This window comes from Cydia amplana, chromosome 19 (assembly GCF_948474715.1).
Source record: "Cydia amplana chromosome 19, ilCydAmpl1.1, whole genome shotgun sequence".
Classification (NCBI taxonomy): domain Eukaryota; kingdom Metazoa; phylum Arthropoda; class Insecta; order Lepidoptera; family Tortricidae; genus Cydia; species Cydia amplana.
This window is the reverse complement of record NC_086087.1, coordinates 8,842,821-8,863,148: the sequence shown is the minus strand read 5'-3', so window position 1 is coordinate 8,863,148 and position 20,328 is coordinate 8,842,821. Positions and strand designations below refer to the sequence as shown.

At 38.6% G+C, this 20,328-nt stretch overlaps 4 protein-coding genes across 5 annotated transcripts in view; 3 read left to right on the top strand and 1 right to left on the bottom strand.

The window, feature by feature from the left end:
- LOC134656893 (flotillin-2) overlaps positions 1-20,328 on the bottom strand; it is a 384,591-nt gene that overhangs the window by 123,119 nt on the left and 241,144 nt on the right. The window lies entirely within an intron of this gene.
- On the top strand, positions 2,253-5,559 carry LOC134657088 (glucose dehydrogenase [FAD, quinone]-like). The gene is made up of 3 exons (XM_063512641.1): positions 2,253-3,831; positions 4,431-4,661; positions 4,741-5,559. The coding sequence occupies exons 1-3, from the start codon at positions 2,305-2,307 to the stop codon at positions 5,557-5,559; spliced, it is 2,577 nt and encodes an 858-aa protein (XP_063368711.1). The 5' UTR covers positions 2,253-2,304.
- LOC134657042 (glucose dehydrogenase [FAD, quinone]-like) lies at positions 8,913-12,986 on the top strand. The gene is made up of 4 exons (XM_063512595.1): positions 8,913-9,050; positions 9,417-9,581; positions 10,945-11,075; positions 11,363-12,986. Exons 2-4 carry the CDS (start codon positions 9,422-9,424, stop codon positions 12,944-12,946), a joined length of 1,875 nt encoding a protein of 624 aa, XP_063368665.1. The 5' UTR covers positions 8,913-9,050; positions 9,417-9,421; the 3' UTR covers positions 12,947-12,986.
- On the top strand, positions 13,542-19,779 carry LOC134657075 (glucose dehydrogenase [FAD, quinone]-like). Its single transcript, XM_063512627.1, has 4 exons — positions 13,542-13,719; positions 15,740-15,920; positions 17,819-17,943; positions 18,265-19,779. The coding sequence occupies exons 2-4, from the start codon at positions 15,752-15,754 to the stop codon at positions 19,777-19,779; spliced, it is 1,809 nt and encodes a 602-aa protein (XP_063368697.1). The 5' UTR covers positions 13,542-13,719; positions 15,740-15,751.

Here is a 20,328-nt window from a genome sequence, read left to right as displayed (position 1 = left end):
TGAACGAAACTAATACTGATGTCGGGTCATGATTATCATGACCCGACATCAGTATCTGAGGGCCTACCGCGAACCACGTCCGACGTGTTTCCTCCCTCTCACACTTACGTACGAATTTACAAGTGCGACAGAGAGGCAACACGTCGAACGGGGTTCGCGGTAGGCACTCAGTTTCGTATGAAAAGTCATCTCACAAGGAAGGGTACCCAACTGCATGGCCGGCTCCGATTTGATAAATTTTTAGATATGTTATAGAGTAGTCTAAAATAACGGACACGTATTTGTTTTTAGCTGCCCATACTCACTCTACTGGGAGAAATTGGCCTCCAAAGTACTGAAAAGTGACAAACGCACTAACTTCTGTAGAGAGTTTTGTTCAAGAAAATTGCTAGTTATTACTGGTTTGAATATATGTTGGAGAATATGAAAAAATAATGGACACGTATTTTGTTATTTTGGCTCAAACTTATATTCAAACAAGTAATTATAACTAGCAATTTTCTTGAACAAAACTCTCTATAGAAGTTAGAGCGTTTTCTCCCAGGAAGTTAAGTATGGGCAGCTAAAAAAATACGTGTCCGTTATTTTAGACTACTCTATAACATCTATAAAAATTAATCAAATCGGAGCCGGCCAGTTGGGTACCCTTCCTTGTCAGTTTAACCCGACCATGGTAATGGCGGATCAAGTAGGTTTTTTCGAAAAAAAAAATCCTTCTCTTGTGTGTTGTGCTGCTAAAGTGCTATTTTAAACCAACTCAAAAATAACTCTCAATTCGTTTTCGTTTCGTGTTTCATGTTCAGTATCTTTAACACAAAAAAACCGGCCAAGTGCGAATCGGACTCGCATTCCAAGGCTTCCGTACATTAAGTCCGACTCACGCTTGACTGCAAATTTCTAATAGGTTTTTCTTTACCTAAGAAGGTAAAGAAATATTGAGTGTATTTCTTTCAAAATGTTAGACCCAGTCGTTTCGGAGATAATGGTCGGACAGACAGACAGATGCACGAGTGATCCTATAAGGGTTCCGTTTTTTCCTTTTTGAGGTTCCGTAGAACCCTAAAAGGAACCATTATTGATTGTGGATGTACGTTGGCGTCAAGCTGTCCGATAAACAGTCTAGACTCATAAAATTTTATCCATTACAAGTTATAGACAATTTTAAGTACCTAGTAGTACCTAACAACATTGTCTAAATACAAAATATTATATTTGTAATGTTGTGATTATAATATACTTATTAGCTATCGTTTAAATGCCGGCTCATTCACAATTCGGGTCAAATGAAACAATGAAATGCTTTAATGCATTGTAAAAGGAGACAGTGCAGGATGCAAACGCAAGCACCATACACACGGTACAGAGTACCATAATATAAGTATAACATTATAATAAATTAAAAGCTGTAATTAATTCTAGCAATACTTACCTATTAGTAACTATTGCTAAAATTAACTCTAGTTTAGTCCGATTCTGTTTTAACTATTTGTTAAGGTTTTAATACTGTTTTTTATATGAAGTTGACGATCGCTCACGCTGATTGGTGTGTGCGAAATGTAATCGTGTCATCTCGCTCGCACTTATGCCTAATGATACATTGTTAACCTTTTCCACGCCGTGTCAAACACAAAAGCTGTCACTCAGACGCCACATCATTGAATTGTCAAAACTGAAGTTGAACTTTATGTATATGCACGTAGGTCGACGTTGATTCTCTGTGGTCTGTGACCGATTAATCGGTCTTTGGTGTTGAACCTACGGTGCGGATATATCGGTCATTGGCGTCCAAAAGGTTAAATTTGAATCGCGAGTCTATTCGGCCTCAAGTATGCAGTTGCGTTCACTTTTATAACTGTTCGGGATAATCGGGAATCGGGATGTATTTAATAACAAAAAAGATTAAACAGTCATATCGGGACCCCAAAATAAAGTTAACCACACCAATCATGACGAGTGTTGCTAAGACTAACAAGCGCGTAAAGCTTTTACTTTGATCTGAGTTATCAGATCTAGTAGCATCAAGCCTTTAACTCTACGATATATACGTATATACAATATATCTAATAAGTATTATACTATTACCGTTCCAGAACTCTAACTTTATTAAACCGTACATCTTATAGTATTACCTACTCTAACCCTCTACCGGTTCTACATTACCTACTCTGTGCAGTGTGTATTCGATGACGTCATTGTAAACGGTGCAAAAATACAATCAATACCTGGGTATTGATTGGGAAGGACTGGTCCTTTAATTAATCTTTAATATTAGTGGTGTAACAGTGAACATCAAAGTAGTCCACCATGTCGAGCAGCGGGGCGCCGTCCCTGAAGCCCCTCGTCTCCAACACAAGGATAATGTTCAGTCTGCTGCCGGGTCTCGGGGCTATGATCATCTTCCGCATGGCCATCCATCTGTACAGACCGGACATCGAAGACGCAGAGCATCGCGTGAGGGACCATCCCTTCGAACACCTATACGAATGCTACGATTTCATCATAGTCGGAGGCGGTTCTGCAGGATCCGTTTTAGCCGATCGACTTTCAGAGAACCCTGAATGGAGTGTGCTGTTACTGGAAGCCGGACAAGATGAGAATGTCCTGTCAGAGGTACCAGTGATGTTCCCTGTTCTTCAAACATCTTCCATAGATTGGCAATTTGTAACGGAACCTAGTGAGGAATATTGTCTAAGTATGGTGGATAAGAGATGTAAGTGGCCGCGCGGCAAGGTACTCGGAGGATCCAGCGCGATAAACGCGATGCTTTATATTAGGGGAAACAAACGCGATTACGATAACTGGGAAGCGATGGGGAACCCAGGCTGGTCTTACAAAGAAGTCTTGCCATATTTCTTAAAATCGGAGAATATGGCCATTCCTGAATACAAGGATAACCCGTACCATTCTACTGGGGGTCGGCTTACAGTTGAATACTTTAGGTACGAACAGCCAATAACGAAGAAAATTTTAGAAGCGGGCCAGGAACTTGGATACAATATTTTGGATGTGAATGGAGAGTATCAGACCGGATTTACACGATCACATGCAACTGTGCGCGAAGGTCTCCGATGCAGCGCGGCAAAAGCGTTTTTAAGACCGGCAGCCAAAAGGCCCAACCTACATGTAAGTGTGCATTCATTAGTGGAAAAAATACTCATTGACGAACATAAAAGAGCCTACGGAGTCAAATTTGTAAAACACGGAATTCAAAAGATTGTAAAAGCAAAAAGAGAAGTGATCTTATCAAGTGGTGCCATACAATCTCCTCAACTATTGATGTTGTCAGGAATCGGTGACGCCGAGCATTTAAAAGAGCTAGGAATTCATCCAATAGTAAATCTCCCTGGTGTAGGACAGAATCTTCAAGATCATGTTGCTATGGGCGGCAACTCTTTTCTTTTTGATAATCCGTACACGAACGGAACTGATTATTGCTTCAATTTGTACAGTGCATTTAGTATTGGCAGTTTAATTGATTTTTCAATACATAAGTCAGGACAACTATATAGTATGATGGAAGCAGAAGCGATGGCATTTGTAAATACCAAGTACCAGGATCCGAGTGTAGATTATCCAGATATTCAATTGTTTATAGCTCCAACAGCAGATAATATGGATGGAGGTATTTTTGGCAAAAGGGCCAACGGATTGACGGACGAGACCTACGCCGAACTCTACGAGGATATTTTATTCGAATCTTCGTTTTCCGTCGTACCTTTACTGCTGCGACCTAAAAGTAAGGGGTTCCTGAAGCTGAAGGATGCAAATCCTTATTCGCCGCCGCGTATATATCCCAATTACTATAGTCACCCAGACGACGTCAAAGTTATGGTAAGTAGAATATTTTTTATGAGAAATTGTAAATAAACAATGACTAAAAACGTATTACATACGTATTTTCCGTACTCAGAGAAAAATAGAACAAGTATAAAATAAATACAATCATCATTTGAAGGTCAGCTTACATTGACATTACCTTTGGTATACGTGTTTGGTATATCAGTATTACTAATTTCTTAATATATTTTTGTCCACGAAATTGACACTAAATATAGGTATTAAATTAATGTGATATATTTTACTTGACCGTACCTACTAAGAACATTTTACACGTTTATTATTATATACAAGAGGAGTTAGGTTTCTCTAGAGCTGACAGTGCTGAAAGCACTTAAAAGCTATATTGTTTCTATGTCACTATGTCGATATGTGTAAGATTGTATACTTAATGTAACTATATCTGTATTTTTTTCAACCACATCATTCTGGAATGCCCTCTTACTAGATACACAGGCCATGTAGACGATTTTAAGATCCTGTCAGAAGAACCAATCGCGTACCTGGGAAGGGCAAATTCTAGCTATAAGTTTTCTTTTTTTATGTAATCTAGTGACATGTACATATGCCATACGATAAATCTGTATTTCCAGACGGAGGGGGCTCGCATAGTGGCAGCACTAGCCGAGCAACCAGCGCTCCGCCTCCTCAACACCCGCCCGAACCCCAACAGGACTCCAGGGTGCGCCAAGCACGAGTTTCTCTCCGATGAGCATCTGGAGTGCGTGGCGCGGCACCACACGCTGACCATCTACCATCCTGTGGGCACTTGCGCTATGGGGCCGGCGGACGATGCAGACGCCGTTGTCGATCCCAGGCTAAGGGTTAGTGTTAGATTATGTATTTGTATTTGTAATTTCGAGAATAAATCAAAATATCTAATGAATAATAATATATTTTCAGGTTTATGGTGTTAAAAATCTACGCGTGGTAGACGGCAGCATTATGCCCAAGATTGTCAACGGTAACACCAACGCACCGATCATCATGATAGCAGAGAAGGCTTCGGACATGATCAAAGAAGATTGGTACAATCTTCAGGATGAACTTGCCGGCTGCACCGTAGAACAGTACAGACAACACCAATCGAAACACTCCGAGAACCAAGAACCTACTAAAGTTGGCCCCGATAACCAAAAACCTACTAAAGATGATTCCGCTAACGAAGAACCTACTAAAGTAGATCTAATTCGCCCCGATTTTTTCAATGAAACAAGTCATCTGTTCCCCAACTTACCTAGCGATACACATTATGCTGCGCGTAAAACCAAAAACGAAAACAAAAGTCATGCGGCTCGTGAAAATGAACCAAAACACAAAGAACCTGATAAGAAAAGTATCCCCAGCAAAGCCAACTTGAACAACATAGACCCAGTGTTGCAGTTAGTATATCCACCTGAGTATTTCGTGAACCAACCGACCAAGTATAACCTTCCGACGTTTCAGCCCTACCCATACAAACCTACTAATCTGCTTAAGCCCAAGAGACCGAATCACCGATTGCTGCCACACACCAACTCGTTTAAATGGTATAAACCTACATACTATCGACCAACACCATTAAGGAGACCGTCGCTTTTTATTAATCCGTACGATTACCAGATAGTAAAGGAAAAGGAGGAGCCATTTTATGAGACAGAAGAAATAATAACGCCCAAGGGTCAGAAGAGTTGTAGAATATGGTTATATTATGATGGCGTCAAATATGAGGTAACCTTGTAATATACTAGCTGGAAGAGTGCATAAATACATTTTAGAATAGTTATTTTCGATACAAGTGCGAAAAAGAGGAAATTCGAAACGAGTGGCGTTAAATTAAAACACGACCGAAGGGAGTGTTTTAAATCGACACGAGTTGCGAATTACCTATTCGCACGTGTATCGAACAACGTTTTACAGTACATATGGCACTTTAAAGTTTCGACATACGCACGAAAAATGCTATTTTACGTACTAGTGCGGAAAAGTAGCCCCATATGTACTGTAATAGTTATTTTCGATACAAGTGCGAAAAAGAGGAAATTCGAAACGAGTGGCGATAAATTAAAACACGACCGAAGGGAGTGTTTTAAATCGACACGAGTTGCGAATTACCTATTCGCACGTGTATCGAACAACGTTTTACAGTACATATGGCACTTTAAAGTTTCGACATACGCACGAAAAGTGCTATTTTACGCACTAGTGCGGAAAAGTAGCCCCATATGTACTGTAAATAATTTATTGCTGTTGAACTAAAATTACGGGAGCAATATTACTTCTTATTCGCTGCCAGGGGGCGTGGCCTAGGAACAAACTTGTATGACGGTCGACGCACATGTGCGTCGGTGGCAGTGAATGTGTTAAACTTGTGCCCAGAAAGTCACACAATACCGTTACCGACGGAAAACTTGGTTCCAGCATTAAATCTAATCCATTCATTAGATGTTGATGATGTTTACAAAAACAACATAACTGACTACACTGGTTGACACCACAGAACATATTAAAGAGGTTAGAACGGCTATCGCGCGCAGTTAGTATCGGAACCGGTGTCGCCGCTCGTTCCTCTCCACATTTCCACATTTCTAGCGCAACGGTAGTAAAAACTTGTGTGCCTGGTGAATGGATACGCCTCCTTTAGACAGATTTGATGTCTGGCTTCTTAATCTGAACGTTATTGTGGCGCAAAAGGCATGTTTACGTTTTTCGGTCAGCGCGGGCGAGTACTAGCATGCGAGCGTTTGCTCATAACCGGCGGCGACACGTACCCTGCTCGCATCGCCATTCTACTTGTTCTGTGGTTGACACCTGAAACGATTAACAATGTTCTTAAAAAAGCGGCCAAGTGCGAGTCGGACTCGCCCATGAAGGGTTCCGTATTTAGGCGATTTATGACGTATAAAAAAAAACTACTTACTAGATCTCGTTCAAACCAATTTTCGGTGGAAGTTTACATGGTGTACATCATATATTTTTTTTAGTTTTATCATTCTCTTATTTTAGAAGTTACAGGGGGGGGGACACACATTTTACCACTTTGGAAGTGTCTCTCGCGCAAACTATTCAGTTTAGAAAAAAATGATATTAGAAACCTCAATATCATTTTTGAAGACCTATCCATAGATACCCCACACGTATGGGTTTGATGAAAAAAAAATTTTTGAGTTTCAGTTCGAAGTATGGGGAACCCCAAAAATTTATTGTTTTTTTTCTATTTTTGTGTGAAAATCTTAATGCGGTTCACAGAATACATCTACTTACCAAGTTTCAACAGTATAGTTCTTATAGTTTCGGAGAAAAGTGGCTGTGACATACGGACGGACAGACAGACGGACAGACGGACAGACGGACAGACGGACAGACAGACAGACAGACAGACATGACGAATCTATAAGGGTTCCGTTTTTTGCCATTTGGCTACGGAACCCTAAAAAGTGTCAACCGCTCTAAGCAGTTATGTTGTTTTTGTAAACATCCCTTCAAATCTAATCCATTTATTAGGGTTCGTAACGTTCCGTTCCTTATAGATTCGTCATGTCTGTCTGTCTGTCTGTCTGTCTGTCTGTCTGTCCGTCTGTCTGTCCGTCCGTATGTCACAGCCACTTTTCTCCGAAACTATAAGAACTATACTGTTGAAACTTGGTAAGTAGATGTATTCTGTGAACCGCATTAAGATTTTCACACAAAAATAGAAAAAAAAACAATAAATTTTTGGGGTTCCCCATACTTCGAACTGAAACTCAAAAATTTTTTTTTCATCAAACCCATACGTGTGGGGTATCTATGGATAGGTCTTCAAAAATGATATTGAGGTTTCTAATATCATTTTTTTCTAAACTGAATAGTTTGCGCGAACGACACATCCAAAGTGGTAAAATGTGTCCCCCCCCCCCCCCGTAACTTCTAAAATAAGAGAATGATAAAACTAAAACAAATATATGATGTACATTACCATGTAAACTTCCACAGAAAATTGGTTTGAATGAGATCTAGTAAGTAGTTTTTTTTTATACGTCATAAATCGCCTAAATACGGAACCCTTCATGGGCGAGTCCGACTCGCACTTGGCCGCTTTTTTTTATGATACGAACTCTCAGGGTAGAAATTTCTACGCACGGTACGATACGCACGGTTTAAGAGTGCATTTTTTTTAGAAACCGGCTTCATGCGGTCGTTATCTCAAAAATGAGAGAATGAGAAAACGTGTTTTCATCTTTCCTTATTTTTTGTTTATTGCAGTTATTACTTATTTTCCGGTATTTTGCTTACTTCTTGGCGCCACTAAAGTGTATCACATAATCACGTGTAATTGCTACTAGAACGCTACATGAGCGCAATTAACAGTGCATTTACTAGCATTAATTAAACTAATAGTTATTTTGCCCCAGTGTAAAACGTTACTTACTCGACCTAATCCCAGTTTTTAATAAGTTAGTAAATATGTTTAATTAGATTACGATTGTTTTATGTTAAACAATAAATTATTTAAATTATTTTATATTTTTTATTCTTAATCGATTTTATCTACTCTATCCTCCTGTCAGAACTCTCAGATAGTTTTATTATTATATTGTAAGTTTGTAACTGTAATTTAACAGGTCCCCATAATTAGACAAATGTGAATTTTGCACTATTTCGTAACGTATAAAGGCACTCCTCCAATTAGTCGGTTCTTCTTGCAAGTAGAACCGGTCGGCTGTTTTTTTTTCTTATCTTCATCATGATAAAATTGAATCTACTTAATTAAGTCAGTCAACTCATCCATGATATTACGGCGACAATGTTATCTTAAAAACTCTCATATTTATATAAATATAACATTAATTATTTACGATAACATATCAGGATGAATATTCAGAAAGGTTATTTCGTACCAATATAATTTTAATATCAGTGCATCCTGCTCACTCTACAAGATTTTAAAATTGTATGCTCTTCAAGGCAGGCACAACAAGTCCATGAGTGTCAACGAAGCGCTCCTCTTCTCGACCTATAATATTGAAATCATCTTGGTGTTACATCCCGCGTTTCTAAATGCCATCCGGACAGTGCAGTAAACATACTCGTAGTATCGCAAACCGGGGCTCGATAACGGTCCATTAGCTCTTCTTCATTAACTTGCGTCTCTCAGGACCTTGCGAACGTTTACTTGCATAAACAAGTGACTCGTAATTCAATGTTTTTATAAAGGTGTGGTGTTGTTTTACGTCGTTCAATATAACAACTTAAGGGTGAGTGTTTCATATGGCTGTGTGACATATAGTGATTTCATAATAAAGTGTACGTACTGTTTTCAAGAAGCGCTGGTGGCCTAGCGGTAAGAGCGTGCGACTACAAACCCCGGCTCGTACCAATGAGTTTTTCAGAACTTACGAAATAAATATCATTTGATACTTACCAGTCGCTTTTCGGTGAAGGAAAACATCGCGAGGAAACCGGACTAATCCCGGAAAGGCCTAGTTTTCCCTCTGGGTTGGAAGGTCAGATGGCATTAGCTTTTGTAAAAACCTGTGATAGCATCTCGTTCATGCTCATCTCATAGTCCCACTTTCTCACAAACTGACAAACATGTATAACACAATATACTAATATTCTAGAAATAATGTGGGCGTGTGATGCCTCATTGACGTCGACCATCCTCGGCAGCTACCAGGCCGCTGGGCCCCTGTTCGTGCAAGCTTTGGAGACATTCTTCGCTGCCCACTGTGCGCTCGTCGGAGACCATGTTTGGCCGGCTGACGCTACAGAGGCTCTTCTTGAAGGTATCTTTACAACTCAACATCCCTCAGCAGCTCATAATCTACACGTAGAAGCTTTACATACAATCTTCGCTACCCAGTGCGCGCCAGTCAAAGATCATGGCGGCCTGCTGACGCTAAAGAGGCCACTACACAAGGTATATCTATGGTTCATTCGTCCTTGGCTGCTACCAGTTTGTAAGGTCCGTATTCGTACAAGCTCTGGAGACATTCTTTGCTGCTCAGTTGCCGCCAATCGGAGACCATGTGTGGCCTGTTGACAACACCGATCACCGAACATCTTGAAGCTACTACCATTGACTAAAGCACCCTCTGAGTCGTCATTTAGGCCGTCGCGCGTCGAATCTGAATTATTTATTAGATGTTTTATACTCATAAGAGGTCAACCACTTAATTGCCGCTGGTTATATAAAGTTTAAGAAGCATCATAAAACCTATAAACTCATCTAAAACCTAGTGGTAGACTGATAATATACTGAACATTTATTGCCCCCAGTCTAGTGAAATGAACGCAGTTTACTAAATCGCCACATAGCAGAGTAATAGCCATGCCCCACAAGTACAACTAGCTAAGGACACTACTAGCCTCTAGACTAGATAAAACGTTCGCAATAAATTTGCAATCTAAATGCGTACTACTTAAGATGCAAGAAGGCATATTGGAAGTTGTAGAAAATGTAGAACTTACCGATTCTTAGTGCAATTAGATAACTATAAACTATATTTACCTACTCCCCTATACTACTACTACTATTTATTCCCCTATGAAAGAAAAGTGGCAGGAGTAGAGATCAAATCGTGTCGAATGCAATCTGAACCCTATACCTACATGTTAGTTTAGTTGATTGTACAGTCAACTATTTCATTCTTGAGCGTTAACCACGGTTGCACCCAGCTACCTCCAATTAAATTTTGAATCATCATTAAATGGAACAGAGTGGCTTCGATTTTAAATCAAAACAAATTCAATGATATCTTCCTCTCTTATCATTGATTCAAATGTGACTACCAATTTTCGTTGTATAGTGGGCCGATTTCTCTAGAAATCATTTTATTAAAACATGTGACGCAGCAAAAAATTGTTGTGACGCCAAAATAATTTTTAGTTTTTAAGATTAAGAAGCGCTGACTCGGGACTATCGGGAGTCATGGAGAAACAGGGGAGACGCCTTTGCCCAGCAGTGGGACACACAAATAGGCTGAGAAAAAAAAGATTTATACTTAATTTTTAGTCTGTAAGGTATGTAATGTATCTGTATGGGCCTTTGTTGCCTTTAAATAAATTATTTTTCATTTTGAATTAATCCTCTTTGTAATGTTTGTGGACGTGTATTTAAACTGAATGTATTTTATTGCAAACTTTCAGATCCAAATTACGACTTCATAGTAGTTGGTGCTGGGTCAGCCGGGTCGGTAGTTGCCAACCGCCTCAGCGAAGTACCGGAATGGAAAGTGCTGCTGGTTGAGGCGGGCGGGAACCCTACTTTAGCTACTGAGGTACATAAATAAGTATACCTATTAGACAAAACTTGACTATGGGCATTATCTGACTAAGAAAAAACGTAAACCTTTGAAAAAAATATGAATATTAAATATTTTTTTAATGATGCTCCATTCTACAGAAACCAACTTACAGGCACAACACATATTCTAGCCATAGTCTTAGTCTTTGTGCTGTAATTATTTAATTAGACAATCATGTATGCGTCATTCTATCATTCTTATTATTTATTATGTCATATAGACTCGTATAACCACTTTTTGGTGTTAAATCTTCCATGCAGGCACCCCAACTGGCTTATTCAAACCTTGGAACTGCAGAAGACTGGAACTACCGACCTGAATCTCAAGAAGGCGCTTGCCGAGCGTACAAGGGACAACAATGTACTTGGCCACGGGGAAAAACTCTGGGAGGATGCAGCAGTATCAATTTCATGTTCTACATAAGAGGAAATAAACTTGACTACGACGAGTGGGCTGCCGACGGAAACTATGGCTGGGACTATGATAGTGTTTTACCATATTTTAAAAAGAGTGAAAATTTTACCGGGCCCTTGGATGACATAAATGTTAACTATCACAGTACTGGAGGATATCTAAATGTAGAGAAATCTCCAATGCATCCGTTCGAACGTTTTCTTTTAAAAGCTGCTTCGGAAATGGGAATTGAAGTGAAAGAAGATTTGAATACAGAAAATCAAATAGGAATTGCAAAAAGTTATACAACTACAAAAGATGGCATAAGACACAGCACAGCAAGGGCATTTTTAAATCCTATAAAAAACAGACCAAATTTGCATGTGGTCAAAAACGCATTAGCAACTAAGATTTTATTTAAACCTTCCTCCAACATTGTTGACGGGATAGTGATAAAAAAAGATGGCCAAGATATTGTCGTGAAAGTTAAAAAAGAAGTAATCTTGTCAGGAGGTGCAATCAATAGCCCACAACTACTTCTTTTATCTGGAATAGGACCGCAAAAGCACTTAAAGAACTTAGATATAGACGTTATTGCTGATTTACCAGTAGGAGAAAATTTGCAAGATCATGTGTTTTCTGTCATCTATTTTAAAGCGCTGACTGATGAAAAACAATCCATTTTCAGCTCTAAAGAAAACATCGTTAAACATTTTAGTGAATTTGTGTTACAACAGTCTGGAATATTCGCAGATGTCAGCCCTCATTTGATTACAGGTTTTGTAAATACAACAGATTCTGCGGCCACCAGTCCTGATATGCAATATCATTATTTATTCTTTCCTCCGAGTATAAAAAATGTAGTGGACATGTTTACGAAACACAACTTCAATGACGAATTCCGTGACTACGTGGCTGAAATAAATAAGGAAAATACTATTTTGTTAGCTTATAACGTAGTTCTTCAACCAAAATCTAAAGGACGGATCCTTCTTAAAAGCAAAAATCCAGAAGAGCACCCTCTTATTTACGCTAATTATTTCGATAATTATGATGATATGCGTACGCTTATTAGAGGAATTAAGCAAACTTTGGAGTTAGCCAATACTAATGCTTTCAAGGAAGCTGGTTTTGAAGTAATGTGGCCTAAGTTAAACGCTTGTGATTCATATGTCCAAGCTAGTGACGAGTATTTGGAATGTTTTGTAAGAGAGCTTACTTTATCGTTATATCATCCAACCAGTACTACAAAAATGGGTCCTGACGATGATGAAAGTGCAGTCGTCAATCCTGAGTTGAAAGTTCGAAAAATAAAAGGTTTGAGAGTTATAGACGCTAGTATCATGCCAAAAATTGTAAGAGGGAATACAAACGCGCCAACTATAATGATAGGCGAGAAAGGAGCTGATTTAATTAAGAAAAACTGGCTGCATGAGCATAATGAACTGTGAAGTAATTCATTATTTGACAATTAAATCGTTTTGCACCTCCTATTGGTATTTTGTCTATCTAATTTCGATAATCTCAAAGACTCAAACTATTTTTATACCAAATTTCACCTAAACTCGGTTTATAGGTATAGGTACGTTGACTGTATAGGTACGTTTAGAACTAGACGAGTTGACCAAAAATGGCAGGTTTTCGTTTAAAAACTTATTTGCTGGATGATTAATGTGTTCCCCCAGGCATTGTAAACATAAAAACAACTTAACATAAGTATGCACATATATAAAAATTGTACTTCCAGCTAGTTATTTTCACATTTCAAAAGAATAAATATTTCAAATCATAAGCCAAGTGCGAAGAAAGCAGATACAAAATCACATAAACGTAACCTTTAGTAAGTTTACTTAGTTACCCAGTAAAATACTTAGAAAAAATTACAAACGGATGTAACTTAAGGACATTCATATTACATATTAAAAACAAATATTCAAAAAGGTCTGGATTTATTTGAAATTGACAGTTTTTAACATACATTTTGGCATTTCCTTTGAGGTCATATTAATTAATCTGTTAGTAGTATGTTAGTAGTTGATCTTGGCTGTTCACTACGCGCACGAAGAATTAGGATATACTTGAGACAGGATTACAATAACAATAGCCTAGGGTTATGCTTTGTTATTGTGATACTGAGATCGGGATAACAAGTTCTATTCACAACGTAACATTCAAACTCGTGCGCTGAAGAACGGAGGTCGCTGGGACACTCAGGGACAAACAAGTGTAGGTAAGTACCTAATACTCATATTATATGAATTATATCATCGTATTTAGAAGAAAAATAGTGACACGAAAAGCATGATCGATCGAGAACTATTAGATTTCATCATCATCATCATCATTAAATTTAAGAGCTGGGCTCTTGTCGGTGCAGCGTGATGAATTTGTCTCCACCTTGGTCGATCCGAAGCCAGCCCTTTAGCGTCCTGGTACTACACGGCCCCTACATGCTCCTTCACTTGGCTCATATAACTTTTTCTTGGTCTTCCCCTCCTTCTCCTACTATTAGGTTTAAATTTTTATTTTCATAAAGTAGGTGTAGGTACGTCTTGCTCATCCTCTAACTTATACGTCCTACCTGATTTAACACTAAGTACCTACCTACTCTATTCAGAAAAGAAAATGGTTCTTATTTACATGTGGTGGAATAGAAAAATTAATACCTATTATTTGAATTTAAGTAACTGTTCAATCTGTGAAACATTTTTTTAACTTATTTTAAAATTTCAGTGTCAATAACATTCACGCTATGCTAATTTTTTTGAACTTTACTGAACTTAATGCCATAAGGCATTCTCTACCAGTAAACTAATTATGCCATGTCAAATATGGCACTTTATCACTAGTTAAACACTTATATAAAGTGTCTGTATCGTTAGTAATGTTTATTACTAGTTTCAATAGTTCGAGTGACATTGCGAAATCAAATCAGTCTAATGGAACTCGTATGATTCATTAAAATGTCTTGTTAGAAAAATGCTTAGCCTCCAAGTTTTTGCAGTAATAATAACTTTTATCAAAAAATAACCGACTTCGGAAAATAGTATAAGTACCATTATTTCATGGTTTTCTTCGCCAGTTTTTTTAACAATTAAATTACTATAGGGGTGCCCTTCTCTCACGAGACTATTCAAAAGCTACGCGACTGAGATGCAAACCATGATCGCCTACTGGTATGCTACTCGTTTCCGCACACGGTGCTACGCAAATGAGACTATTTTGTATCATTTGCGGAACAACATTCGTGCGACGATATCTAGTGACTCTAGCGATGAAGACAATCTTCTTCTCTATTCTCAATTCTTTATTCGTCCAATTATTGTGTATAGGTACATAAAATTTTATTGAAATAAAAATATAATTCCTGACCTGTCAAATTGATTTTTTTCCAATCTCAAGCCACGCCTTTTCTGTCACATCTTTTCTTACATAATCAGGCAGCTTATAATTATATAAACATGGATACTTTTTCACCTCTTGAACGAAATTTATATTAAAAACTTGTTCCGCGCCATCTTGAGTATACAACGCGTATACGACTCGAGTCGCGTGCGACCAGCAAGACAGTAGCGTGCGATTGATATCAAACGCGTCGTCGACGCGTCTCGTCGTGTGCGAAACGTAGGAAATAAATATGGCGGGTACTCACAAGCGACGCGTAAGATACGCGTACGAACCACAAATCGCTTGAGAGTAGCCTCGTGAGAGAAGGGCCTAATAGTCGATGAGATGAGTTTCTCAAGTGACAATGGGAAAATGACAATGGGACCGACTGTAAAGTAGGATCCTAGGAACAAAAAAAAAATCTAAATCGGCCCAGCCGTCTTCCAAAAATCGGGAAACATACATATAAAAACCGGCCAAATGCGAGTCGGACTCGCGCACGGAGGGTTCCGCACCATTAACAAAAAATAGAGCAAAACAACCAAAAAAAACGGTCACCCATCCAAGTACTGACCCCGCCCGACGTTGCTTAACTTCGGTCAAAAATCACGTTTGTTGTATGGGAGCCCCACTTAAATCTTTATTTTATTCTGTTTTTAGTATTTGTTGTTATAGCGGCAACAGGAATACATCATCTGTGAAAATTCCAACTGTCTAGCTATCACGGTTCGTAAGATACAGCCTGGTGACAGACGGACGGACGGACGGACAGCGGAGTCTTAGTAATAGGGTCCCGATTTTACCCTTTGGGTACGGAACCCTAAAAAGATCCTGAATGTGTATTTTCACGTCTTTAGAAACAGAAAACAATGGACGGCCTAATCTCAAATGTGACCGCGTGGTGTCCATCGGCGTTCACCGGTGCGACGGGCGAGGTGTTCGCTGGAGCGGTAGCAGCAGTGGTTGCTGCGCACTGCGCGTTTGTCGCCGAGCCGTGGCCAGAGGATAGCACTCCTCAAATAGTGGATAAACCTACTGGTAACTTTTTGATGTGTAGGTACCTAACTTTTTAGGCGGTGTAATCAACAATTTTATTAGTTTTATTACTTTTTATTAGGTACCTTCTGATTATTTGATTGAGAAATAAGAGTGAAAATTTAACATGAAGTCGTAGTATTACTACATTTTGGCATAAAAATAATTTAGCTTTAATGATTTAAAAAATGTCAGATTTCAAATTGTGCGGTTTGCTCGAAGGTCGAGTAAATCTAAATTATTACTTAGGTATGCTACCTACTGACCGCTAAGCACTACGAGGGGCGTTCAATAAAAAGTGAGAATGAGTATGTTATATACAACTTTTATTAAATGTTATTTTATTTTCCGACATAGTCACCTTTTAGCATAATACACTTAATATATCTTTTTTCTAAACTTAAAATTCCATTTCTAAAAAAGGTTTCATCTTGGGTACTTAAAAAATCTTGTACTGCAGCGACTACCGCGTCGTCGTCTTCAAATTTCTTGCCTCTCAGGTATTCCTTCAATCTCGGAAATAGGTAGAAATCACTAGGGGCGAGTTCTGATGAATACGGAGGATGCTTAAGCATATCGAACCCAGCATCACGTATTGCAGCCATTGCAACGGCGGACTTGTGTGCCGGTGCATTGTCCTGATGGAACAACACAATTTTCGAGAGTTTACCTCGCCGTTTTTCACGGATCTCATTGCGCAATGTTGCTATTTGTTTGGCATATAAAGAGCCCGTAATAGTGGCTCCATGCTCGAGATACTCAATCATTACGACCCCTTTACCATCCCAAAAAACAGAGCCCATGACCGTACCGGCAGATGGGCCCACCTTGAATTTCTTCGAAGTTGGAGATGATGGCCTTTTCCATGTCATAGACTGCAGTTTCGTTTCAGGGTCGTAATGATGGAGCCATGTTTCGTCCATTGTTATAAATCGCGCCAAAAAAAGTTCCCGGTCTTGCTGTATCAGGTCCAAACCTTCTTGACAAATCTCGACTCTAGTTTGTTTTTGCGTGTCAGTAAGCATTCTGGGTACCCAACGCGCTGATACCTTTTTCATACCCAAGCGTTCATGTAAAATATTATGCACGCTCCCCGTTGAAATCTTTACATTTTCAGCAATAAAACGAACCGTGACACGACGATCCGCCAAAACTAAGTTTTCGACTTTTTTCACAATTTCTTCAGTTACTGCTGTAGTAGGGCGTCCGGAGCGGGGGTCATCCATGGTCGATGTTCTTCCACGTCTAAGTTCGGCGCACCAACGTGCGACTGTCGAATACGGAGGAGCATTAGACCTTAAAGTGTCCCGTAAATCTAAATTGACTTGGTCCGTAGAAAAATTTTTCAAACACAAGTATTTGATAACGGCGCGCAGTTCAATTTTCTCCATTTTCGCTAACGTACTCAATAGCATCGCAAAGAAATCGCCGTATTTTTTTTTAAACAAAGTACAGTTCGTTTTTTTTTTCATGGCAATCAGCTAGGTAGATTAGCTTTTCCGGCCAGTATTTACTTTCCTAATATTTAAAGAGTTTGCATCTCATTCTCATTATATATTGAACGCCCCTCGTAACACACTTGCTAGACTTCCAATTTAGAATAACCACGTGATCAAATGATGTTTGTCAATAACTAACTTGCATATTTATTACACGAATACTGCAAGGATTATGATTTTTAAGTACATACTTATAAATAGATATGTACGTAGATATACATAGGATAATAGTTTGTTAGTGCGTGTTTCTTACCGTAGTCAACACTATAGTGGTAAAAGATTTCAATCGATTTGTTTCTCAACGACATACTTAAATAGGTTATATTTTTACCGAATTTGACTTTTAAGGCGTAGGATTGTACAGATGTTTTGCTTATTATACTAATTGTTTTTTTTTTTCAGAACTATCGTATGACTTTATAGTAGTGGGAGCAGGGACAGCAGGTTCCCTTGTGGCCAGCCGCCTGAGCAAGCACTGGTCTGTGCTACTTCTCGAAGCCGGCGGTGACCCGGGACTGGATAGCGAGGTATATCAAGAGATAGCCGATAAAATGTTCAATACGTTTTGAAATAAAAAATGCCTTACGAACAGCATTAGCAACCACACGAATATTGTATAAATAGCTATAATCTCAGCTGTAGGAGCCGATGTCGATTTACAATGTACGTAATTCCGCAACCACCATTTAATCAACTTAATGAAATTAAACATACACCAGTGCTAATGTCTTACTTCGTACGTATTTCAGTCGATATTATTAGTACCTAAGTCCAATTAAACCATTGAAAGCTCCTTTTGGCTAACCTTAATTATTTTAATTTTACTGACTAATAGTTTAACTCTACAGGTTCCGGCGTTTCTTTACAATAACCAGGAAACGGTAAACGATTGGAATTACAAAACTGAGCCAGACGGAACGAGCTGCCTGGGGCTTAGACACGAACGATGCACTTGGAGTAAAGGAAAAGGTATGGGCGGATCGAGTTCTACCAATGCCATGTTGTACATCACAGGACACCATGCCGACTATGACAACTGGAAAACCCTTGGGAATAAAGGCTGGGGATATGAAGATCTCTCAACATATTTTGACAAAGTCGAAAAAAAGCTTAACTTGAACGATTACACATTTAATACGAACCCATTTTACAATATCTTCGAGGAAGCTTATAAAGAACCAGGCGTATTGCCAATCGATAAATTAAGCAATGAGGCCGTTATAGGCACAAAAATAACCAAACTTCTGACAAGTAACGGGAAACGTTTGAATACTGCTAAAATATTTATAAACGAGTCTATAAACCTGCATATCATGAAAAATGCCGTAGTGCACAAGATAATTATAGACGCTGAGTCTAAAATTACCGTCGGCGTGGAGTTTCAAGTAGCCAACGGGAAAATTATGCAAATAAATGTTAGGAAAGAAGTAATACTATCCGCTGGCTCCATTGGCACACCGCAAATTCTTATGTTATCGGGAATAGGTCCTAAAAAGCATCTCGAAGAGAAAAAAATTAATCCTATAATAAACTTGCAAGTTGGTCAAAATTTGCAAGATCATATCTTCTTTCCAATATACCTAACAATTAAAGAGACTATACCAATATCTCCCGAGGCATTTAATTTATTTGTGATGCAATACATTTTAACTAGAACTGGACCGCTGTCTACGATAGGCGTCACTGATTTTATGTCTTTTATCAATACAAAACACAACAGTATTCCCAACGTCCAATTTCATCACATGTACATTCCTAAAAACGACCAGTTAATGTTGAAGAATTATATGAACAAGACAGGATATAAAGCGGAAGTCATAGAAGCAGTGGCAAAGTTAAATGAAGACTATGAATTGATTGGACTTTATCCTACTTTGCTGCACCCAAAATCCAAAGGTGAAGTATTATTGGCTGACAATAATCCTACATCGAAGCCCATCATCAAACCACATTATTTTAAAAGTCCAGATGATTTAAAACAACTAATCGAAGGTGTAAGATTTGTACCTAAATTGCAGAATACTAATGTCTTTAAGGCCCTTAATGCAAAACTTGTCCAAATTAAGATGCCATTTTGCACAGAATTCTCGTTTAACACTGATAATTACTGGGAGTGTTACATAAGACACATGGCAACCACTGTATACCATCCAGTTGGAACTGCAAAGATGGGCGTGAAGGAAGATCCAAATTCCGTAGTGGATTATAACTTGATGGTACATGGAGTGAAGAAACTAAGAGTCGTGGATGCCAGCGTGATGCCAGATATAGTGGGAGCTAACACGATGGCAACAACCTTAGCGATTGCTGAAAAAGCTGTAGATATGATAAGAAAATGGTACAATGTAAAAGATGAATTGTGAGTATTGTGACTGTGACAAATGAGTGAATGAGTGAATATAGTTATTGTCGTGTCCAGATCTTAGAATTGATCATTTCATGATGTGGCAAAATTTTCGGTTAACCACATAATGAAAAAGTCATTTCAAGCCATATCATGAAATGATCAATTCTAAAATGGCATTTCATGAAATGTTCAAAATCTATGTTCTGGCCACGAAAGTCACATAGGGAGCCTTCAAATACGTACAATCGAACACGCTTAATTTTTTTGTATAATATAAGTTTTCTTGGTTTTTGTGCGCAGAAAGTATCAAGCATTATTATGTTAGTAACACGAATCAGAACTGAGATGTTGGTGTCGAATCATTTAAAAAACAAAATTATGTAGTACCTATGTACTGTTGTTAGTACTTATTAGTAACAAAACCTCAAGTGTTGCACCTAATTCTACTATGATGACATTTTGATACAGACAGCTAGCCGTTACTGCCAGCATACTTTATTTTCATACCGCGTTCAATGATGCAACATCATGTTAACAACTTTTTTGTTTTGTTCAACTCTTCGAG